This window comes from Aquila chrysaetos, chromosome 19 (genome assembly GCF_900496995.4).
Source record: "Aquila chrysaetos chrysaetos chromosome 19, bAquChr1.4, whole genome shotgun sequence".
In the NCBI taxonomy this organism is placed as follows: Eukaryota; Metazoa; Chordata; class Aves; order Accipitriformes; family Accipitridae; genus Aquila; species Aquila chrysaetos.
In genome coordinates, this window is record NC_044022.1 from 6,543,579 (window position 1) to 6,553,300 (window position 9,722).

At 42.4% G+C, this 9,722-nt stretch overlaps 1 protein-coding gene across 4 annotated transcripts in view; it reads right to left on the reverse strand.

The window, feature by feature from the left end:
• NUP58 (nucleoporin 58) overlaps positions 1-8,628 on the reverse strand; it is a 38,309-nt gene extending 29,681 nt beyond the window's left edge. For 2 of the 4 annotated variants that reach the window (XM_041118496.1, XM_030042680.2), the window contains exons 1-4: positions 7,764-8,086; positions 3,666-3,805; positions 2,337-2,375; positions 710-862 (exon numbers count right to left, since the gene is read on the reverse strand). In XM_041118496.1, the coding sequence (XP_040974430.1) occupies positions 710-862; positions 2,337-2,375; positions 3,666-3,805; positions 7,764-7,879 (448 nt within the window). In that variant the 5' untranslated portion in view covers positions 7,880-8,086. Of the gene's footprint in view, positions 1-709; positions 863-2,336; positions 2,376-3,665; positions 3,806-7,763; positions 8,087-8,593 lie in introns of those variants that run through there. The other 2 variants (XM_041118497.1, XM_030042681.2) reach the window with 2 other exon arrangements.
• Positions 8,629-9,722: the final 1,094 nt, after the last annotated feature.

The following is a 9,722-nucleotide window of genomic DNA, read 5'->3' on the forward strand; positions in this document are numbered from 1 at the left end:
TATTAGAAAGCTGAAATGTTAATGCTTTAGGGTAAAAATCAAAATATTTTATACAAGACAGATGATACAAGAACATTTCCTTGGTAGTTTGAGCTGCCTTCTAGAAGTAAGCATCCCAGCTTTTGGTAGGATAGGGAAGAATTGAGTAGAGAAAGACCATAGGCATAAAGGGACAGAGCACAGAGGGCACAGATAGCTCAGCTCAAATGCAGACTCCTAAGGTTAAGAGGAATGAACTCCTGTGTTAATTATCATCATGCATGGTGCAGTTTAGCTGAGTTAAATATGATGGCAGTGTGCCAGTATGAGAACTACACTGGAAAAGACCTTGTTTCCACTACTAGTTAAATGATTTCAGGCCATCTACAGAAGGTAGACATTTTCCAAACCTTTCAGCTGCGCAAGTAGGAAGCTTTCAACCTTCAGTGGGGTTAACAGTAACAAAAATAATGACTTTACATGACAAATCAGCTCTCACTACACTTCCAATGACTTAGATTATACGCTGCCTATATCACATGGTATACTGCCCATAGATCTCTCTGTATTAGGGTACACAAATTTAGAACTAGAAGTCCAATGAACCTTCTTATGGAACTAACACAAAATTATGTAAATACTAGAAAAATATAGACTGTAGAACTGTTTTACATAAAGTTTTATTGTTTAGAAAAAAAAAGCTAAACAAAACCCCTAAACATTTTCCTACCTGCTGCAGGAGTTGATGTAAGAGCAGATGATAATGATAGGCCACCTGCTGAGGTAGAAGTAACAGGTAAAGCAAATGGTGTGGCCGAACCTGCAGGTTTGTTGAAACCTAAACTAAAGCCTGTGGTAGCTGCTGATGTGGTGGCAGGCGTGCCTAAAAGAAACCCAAAGACAATTATCACTCTTAGAACATTCTGTTTGAGAATGAATGCTCAATTCACCTTCTTTCCTGAACTATTCCCATTTAACCATCATGAGCACCATGGCATGCAAGATCATTTGCATCAAGTAAAATATCCCCATAGCACCTTCTGATAAATTTCAATTACATTAATTCCACAGGCATTTTCACTCCAGAATTCCTAGTGATTCAATGGGCTTTAATCATGGACTGGCAATTATATCTAGTGGTAATCCAAAAAAACTGTAAAAAAAAAAAAAAAAGGCTTCCACCAACAGCATCTAATAGATGAACCAAATATTGGCAAATGGAGCTATAAACAATACTGCCCAAAATATAGACTAAAAATTCTCAATTGGATGCGCTTATCAAAATGAATGCACCATGACCTTTCAATTTGTAAACAAGTATGTTGAAATGTTATTCCCTCAAACTTTCCTTTTGAACACTTTTAAAGTAAAGCAAATAAAGCTTTCACTTCCTGCTGTTTTCATGGTAAGAATACATTTTACATTCTAGAATCCACGTTCCAAAGTAAAGGAGGAATGTGCATATACGTACACAAACCAAAATAGCATGCATAAGAAACACATACTTGGTATTCTCAGTAACTGCTGTCTGTCTGTTTTGGATGACATAATTTCATTCAGCTATTGAAAAGAATTAATGTTCATCTGCATAGTACCGACTGCCATGTGTGATTATGCATCACACAGTCTGTTCTGGGTTAGCTGCTGCTCCTCCCTTCTCCTGCCCATTTCATTTTCTTCTTTATCCAACACTATTTTTTCCTATCTATTCACTGTATGGCTTCCAAAGTTCTTGGACTGCAGTCTATCTTGTAGCACCATCCCCATCCCCAACATTTCTGATAATCAAGCTCATGTTTCTCCTCTGATATCAGTTGCTGGTGTTTAAAAAGAAAAAAACAAACCCCACAACTACCCACATATTCCTGTATTTCTAATGACAGCTGAAAAATAGTAACTAAAGATGCATCAGAGAAACAAAAGTAAAACATTCCCAATGTCCATTCCCTGTTCAACCCTCTTTATTCTTCTAAAAGAGGCAATTACCAAACAGACCCGTTCACACAAAGTTCATCAGAACAAGAAATTCTGTATGAAGAACTCTTTGGTAACATATTCCACCTCCTCTCTGCCGAAGGATGAAACTCATTAGGCAGACATAAACACAAAGACTAACTTTTCACTATGACCACTGTCACTGTTGTACAGGAACAGAATAATCCTTTAACAACAAGTAACAGTGCCCAGAACTGCAGGGCTCCACTCTGGTTTGCAGCCTTAACATCTGGGCTGCAAAGCAGACTGCAATTAGTAACAGGGGAAAAAGCTCACATATGACCACTAACTTACTACATTACAAGAATCTATCTGTATTTTTTTTTGCCTGTGTAACATTAAAATCCAAATGAGGTCCTTACCTAGTGTCAGTCCTGTAGCAATAGTTGATGCTGTTCCTGCTTTAAGAATGAAAACAAACAAACAGAGTAAGAATAGTAATTGAAGACCACAGAGCAGTTATGATAATAAAAAACATGAAACAAAACACTGAAGTAATGCAACATTGAGACAACATGCAGACTATTATACAAGCTTTTTCTGTAGTATATAGAAAGCAAAACAACACTAACATAGAAAACAGTATTTGTAAGCACCAACAGCACAAATCAAAGCATAACTGACATCAAAACCCATCATTTTTCTTTATAAGAATCTGCTAACAGTGAAGCTGATGTTAACACATCAGTACAGCAAATTGTTCGAAATTTCAAACAAATGAAGGTAAACAAAAATATGGAAGCTAGTCATTCTATCAAGTATTTTTTTTTAGCCACATGGCAGTACATAACATTAGCATATAAAACAGCAGATTTACAGTATAATGAAGAGGATTATAGAGTCCAAATTCTTTGTAAAATCCTGTGTCTTGGTTTAGGGTTTCTGCCCCACTGGTAACTTAAAGAGATTATTTTGAACACAGTGCTATGCCATTTCATATTTTAAAAAACATCTGATTAGAAGATCCAAAGAATCATTAAGAGCTAAAAGAAAATTACTCCAATGTAGCCAAACACAGTAATAAAGGCTTTCAGTCTGCTGTTGAATTTATTTCTAGTAGATTGGTTCTTAGAACCTTCCCCATCTACTCATACAAGTGTACACTGATGGCTGAAAAAAAATACCTCCAGTCAGAAAGTTTTATTCTTTTGCACTCCAATATTCCTATAAGAATATGTTCATAGGCTGAATTAGAGACCTAAGAAAATATTAATAAATTTCTTCATGCATATTGCTAATGTTAAAAAAAACGCAAACAACAAAATCAGAAATGTTTACTACTGCAGGATTACAAACACCACATTACAAACACTTAATCTCACAATGTTTTTAAATATTTGTCAGATCAAAATATACCTCAATCTTAAATCATAATTTTGAGCATCCTAGATGAAGAGTTAGATTTCTAGAAAACATCAGCATTCAAATTATGGAACAATTTACACACAGGCCCAGGCACAGTTTTCTGGTAACCGCATTTGTGTTTCTGCAGCATTGGTACTACATAATTCTCAATGAATGACTTTTAAACTGTTCAATGAAGCCTTTTTACAAAACCAGGTAAGTAATATTCCGAGCTACAGAACTACTGTAAAAAAAGTAAGCACGTTATGATGAACCAGATTTTGTGTACATATGATATATTTCTTCACTGTTGATTCAAATTTCTGCTGTACAAGCATTTTTTCTACCTGTACTGGTGCCTCCTAGTGTAAAGCCAGTTGTTGATTTTGATCCAAAAAGTCCACTCCCAAAGCCCACTGAAGGAGCTGATGTAGTTGCTGTAGCAGTGGAAGAGCCCAGAGTTCCAAAATTAAGTCCTCCTGTTGAGCTATTACAAAATAAGACTATTAGCAATAATTATTTTTCAAAATAAAAAAATCCTCCACCACCCCTTATTTGTTTCTTTCCCATCCCATCATTCATTTTCCCGAACCACACACAATGCAGCTGGACAAGACTGAGTCCAAGCTCACTACGACCAAAGAGAAAGAGGAAGCCTATCTCCCTCTTTCCTTCTACAGCTCCATAACTCCCACTGCTTCCCTGACACCAACTCCAGCACTTGTTTAACTCCTTGCTGAGCTGATACATCTTGCCAGACCAGTGGGAAATTTGAACTTTTTTCCGTTAGAACACCTCATTAGTTCTGCCTAATTATTGTCCCTGAATACTGAAATGGGAGAACAAATACTATGGGCAGCAGGAAGATGACAACAAACTTGCAACATCTTTTCAAAGCAGGTTACAAGCCCAGTTAGATAACTCTGACCAGAAGCCTTAACCAATGTTACTTTATTTCAACCTGAAGTGATAAGCAGAGATGCACAACCATTCACATCAACAGCACAACTCTGCCCTATCTTACCACCAAAGCACACTGAGGCATGAATTCATTTTCTAACCTCCCCCACAAGTGCAAACCACAGAGGACCCATGCCTACCATACTTTCTTTTATGACTGCATACTTGTCAGAAAGTTACGGAAATAAAATTCCACAGCTGTTTTCACAGATGAAGGGGAAGAGAAAGGAAGGAGAGAATCAGAGACCAGTCAGTCATCACCAGTAAAATTAAGCCTTTTCTGTTTATTTTGGGTAACTACACATTTTAGAAGTTTCATGGTAAATAGAGAACAAACTTTGCATTTCGCAGAGAAAGCATTAAGTTACTCTACAAAACACGGGGGAATACAATAATCATGATTATCTCTAACCAATGAAAATACAGGTACTAGCAGCCAGATGAGTCTACAATTTTAAAAACTTTGTTCTTAAACTGACAAAAGATCAGGTGAATAATTTATTTGTAGTAACCTCCTGCTCCCATTTGTGAGCCTGTTTAGAAACTAGGTAAGTTTTCTCTAATTTAAACAACATTTTGCATAAGCACAACAGTAGCACTGAAACAAAATGCAATTTAGACTTCAGAGTTAACAGCCATCAAGAAGTATTTTATGATTCAGGCGTTCAGTATTCTCTCATTGTTCCCTCATCTCCTCTCTTTTTGTATGATGCCAGCTCCTAGGCATAGCAAATGAAACACAAAAGTAAATCCTTAACAAAAAAAAAAAAAAAGAAAGAAAGAAAGAAAAAAGGCTATAATTAACTTTTACATTAAAAGTTTTCAAAATATCTACAAAAATGATCGTGGCAAGCCCAGCAAAACGTGGTTGCAAGTTCAAAAATCTAGGTGTGAGTTATTTTTAAAGAAGTAATTCAGGAAGCAGAGTGGCCAAGAAGTTTAGAAGGACACAGGCCCACGAATTGTCCAACTCCACAGGAGCCAAAGCATTTCAGCTTTCTTTACTCCCAAAATTTCAACATACCAAACTACACCACCATGACCTAACTGCTTGTAAACTTAAACATACAACATGGTGCTTCTCTCACTAGTCAAGAGTTTGTGTTTCTCATCTTTTCCCAGTACAAAGATGACTCTTCTGCAAAATCTTTTCCTGTCTCAGCATTCCAGTAGAAGAAAGGTAAGGTACAAAATATGCAATTCAGCACTATAAGACAAAACCCCCAAAACCCCAAGTAAAACAAAGTGACATTTTGTTTTTTAATATAGAAAGAAACCAAAGTGTAGAAATAAAGCAATGGCAGTGTTCTCAGCAAAAGGAGAAAGCATGTGCCAGAAGGACTATCTACTCCCCACAGATGGAAGGAAGAGGAGCTCAGGTCACTGAAGTCAGGTCTTAACTCTAATTTTAGAACTAGAACAAAGCATCGCACCTGGCTAAAGTGTACTATAGAGAACATCGATTGACAAAAAGAAAGAGCATTAAGTGCCTAAACGGATATTGGTGCAATGCAGGAATTAGGTAGGCTGACATATCACATAGGCTTTGGGCCACCAGAATATAATCTTTGGTCACAATGATGAATAACACTTGTGCTTGGATTACACAATAAAGCCCCTTTTCTCCCAACATCTGACAATACTGTCTTAGACCCAGCTCAGAAGAACAGCTTCTTCTTATAGTCTCAAACATGTTCTCAAGAAAACCATCCCATAGGGACACTCAAGATTCTTTCTCCAGTCAGCCAGCAGTAAAAAGGCCTCTTTCTCTGTGATACTCCTTGACCAATAGCCCTGAAGACTTGTCCTGCTTGTAAGAATAAATAAATGAATAAAAACACAGAGTACCATGCTGCTATTAATTAGCACCTGTTAAATTTTTACTTATTATTTTTAAGAGATTAAAAAGCCACCTAGAACAGAAAAAAATACAACAGAAAAACATTTAAGTTCAATAGGCCATTTTTAACAAGTGCTGATCAAAAAGACAAGAGTTTCCCTTGTTTCAGGCAGTACATTTAAAAGAATGTTTTTGAATAAACAATTATTTTAACTTGCTTATTTTAATCACAGGAAACCTGCATTAAACAGGCATGAAGTAAAAGAAACTTAAGTGCTTTACCAACTCCATATAAGCTTTGCTGTAGCGGTAAAACCAAAAAACAACAAACCAAAAAAAACCTAAGCCAAAAAGCCTAAGTACAGGTAACACATGAATGTCATCAATCTGTCATGACCACAAAATTAAGAGTATTAGAAGGCACTCAAAAAACTTGTTCCCTCTCATATAGGCTTCCAAAAAGCAATACCGCCATTTAATCCAGAGATACTCTTTCAGATCTAGATTTTCTGTTCCCTTCCCCTCACACTGCTAACTCCTGACAATTCTGACAGACAAGTATTTTCAAATATATCTGCTTCAGGTGAAGTTCCCTTGAGTAGCTCATGCTGCCCATTTAGTTTACACTGCACTGATCAGTTTTGCCTGATCATATTTGGGAAAAACTCTGACACAAAGCTGCACTACACCAGCCCTAATCTTCAATGGAGGCATAATAGCAAGCAGGTCAGAAAAAAACAATCTCTGCTAGTACAGTTGTGTGCAAAGAAAGAAAAAAGGAAAAAAAAACCCTCAGCAACAACAAAGATCTACCTATTATTCTGATAAACCTAAGTACTAATAATAACTTTAGTACAGAGCCTGCTGTATGTCACATGCACATCAAAGCACAGCAAAGTTCTCCTTTTACTCCAAGACACTATACACCAAATACAGTTATCTGTTTCAGAAAGGATAAGGTTGCACACAATTTCGGGGTGTGTGTGGGGGGGGAGAAATTTCACATTTGACCATTAAACGCTTGGTCTTTGACATCAACGAGCTCCATGCCGCACACACAAGCTCAGGCTGACTGCTGAAACCTAGACACGCCTACGATTCACATTCTGCGTTCAGAACGTTGGAGACAACCGTGAAGGGAGACGCTTCGCTCCGACAAAACCAAAATAAAGCAAAACTAGAAGCGCACCTCCCTTACTCGCTGCTGAATAGATTGAGCCCTACGTCTATATTTAGGGAGCCGGCCGCCGAGCGGGTGAGGCAGGCAGGGGACACCGCCGCCCCCTGCGCGCCGGGGCAGACGCGGTGAAGCCGGTTCACCCGCGCACCGAGGGCCCTTCCAGCCAAGGGTGCCGGAGCTCCGGGACCCTCCGGGGGCAACGGCAGAGCCGCCGAGAGACGCAGCCCGGGGCCTGCGCTTCCTCCGCGCCACCCGACCCCGGCACCCACTCGCTCACACGCACACACGCGTGTGCCGGCCGGGCCTGCCCCGCCGCGGCCGCCCTGGCCCAGGCCAGGCCCGCGGAGCGACGGCGGCCTCGGTGGCCGGGCCGGGCCGCGGGAGTCCGGGGGCGGGGGCCTGCGGGCGGGGCCGAGGGCCGAGCGGGGGTCGGGGAAGGGGGGGTGTGAGGGGACGCCGCCTTACCTCGAAGTGGCGGCTCCGAAGGAAAAGCCCCCGCCTCCGCCTCCTCCTCCCGCTCCGGCGGCGGCGGCCGCCGCGGAGCCCAGGGTCCCCGCGCCGAAGGAGAAGCCCGCAGACATGGCGGCAGCGGCGGGAACGACCGGAGAGCGGGGCCAGGAGGCGGCAGCGGGCCCTCAGCGGCGGGAACCGGGGAGGGCGGCGGGAGCGGCGGCCTCCCGAGGGTGGGCGGCTGCGGCCTCCTCAGCGCCGCATGGCTGCTGGCGCCAACTTCGAACCGAGCGGCGGCAGCGAGCGCGCGGGCACCGGCCACGCTCCCTACGCGCGCCCGCCGCAATGCACCACGGGACGACGGCGGCGGCGGCGAAGCGCCGCCGCGCCGCCCGCCGGCCCTTAAAGCGACAGCGACGCGCCGGGCGGCAGCGGCCCCTGGAGCCGGGGAGGGCTCCGGGCCTGGGCAGAGCCCTCACCAAAGAGGCGAAGATCAGGGAGATCCTTTCCCGGCAAGACAGCCGGCGGGAGCCAGCCTCCCCCCCCCGCCCCCGAAGGTCCGCGCCTCGCCCGTGTTGAAACCGGCAACCGATTTCTGAAGGCTTTTGTGATCCCTGCCCCGCTGGTCCCGAAACCGGCTTCGGCAGCCGTGCCGCGGCTGCTGGGGCTGCCCTCGGCTGTCGGCGGGCGGCCGGGACAGGCTGCCGTACCTCGAAGGTTACCTCCGGGTGACCGGCCAAGAAACCGGCTCAAAATCCTACTCGAATTCCGTGAAAACCCCAAAACCCGCTTAATTTCAGGTTGAGCCTGGGCTCGCAGCCAGCACCAGGGCACGTGGTTCTCACCTGCTCCTCCAAGGACCCATCGTTTTTTAACACCATCGCACAAACTACAGCACCTGAATCTCATGAACTCAATTACTAATTACTGCCCATGTTCACTGCACAAATTACTGCTCATGTTTTCCCTACCAGGCTTTACTTCACACACACGTATGCCACAGGGCACAGCATGAAGCTGCGTAAACAGTTCCACCCCTGCCCCGTCTGGTCACTGGATCACGACATGTCTCTCATATAAAACCGGGGAACTGTAAGAAGCCACTGTTGAAATGCAGGGGAGCTTTTCAGAGTATCCTACACGCCACGTTTGCTCGGGAAAAGGCATTACTAGACTTTTCTTTTAAATATACCTGATAGTCTAGATGAATCAGTGCTACGAAAGGTTTTATATGATTACCTCCAGAGTTTCTCAAAGCATCCCAAACAATGCAAAAACCTATATGTTCTGCTGTTCGGTGCTGTGACTGCTGAAGACTGTGGGTGGCCAATGGATATTATTTACCGAAAAGATTTTTGAGATTATTTATGGGTGACTGGGTAACTGTCCTTTACACAAGGCAGAGCTTCAGGCATATAGTTAAATGTAATTTGTGATGCTTAGTCCATGTTTACTTATATATTGCATGCACATGCCTATCTTTGAACATCTTAAAAACATGAAAGCCCCAAACTGTGAAATGTTAGATGGCATGTATAGAGTGACTTCCATAGAGTCATTTGTCAACAAGTTCTTCTGATCTGACAGGCCATGAAGTGACAAGATATATTGGCATAACAGGAAAAGGGGACCTGTCAAGGAAAGAGTGATGCTTTTGTAGTATGATTTTAATGACTTATGACAGTCTATGTATGTCACTGTTCAAAAACTTCAAGATCATGAAGCCTCTGTGGTAGTAAAAGAGGCTAATTTTGTATAAAAACTGTCCTACTGAATTGCTTCTAATTTAGATAATGAAAACAGCAAGACTGTTTCTTGCTCCCCATTCTGCAACCTTTAGGCTAAGTTTTATCATGTCTTTCAACTACTGAACAGCACATGCAAGATTTCGTGCACCAGCACCCACACAACTATGACATGGATGAGTCAACTGCACTGTGCAGCTTGTGAATTTGTTCTTGTACAGCCTAAAAC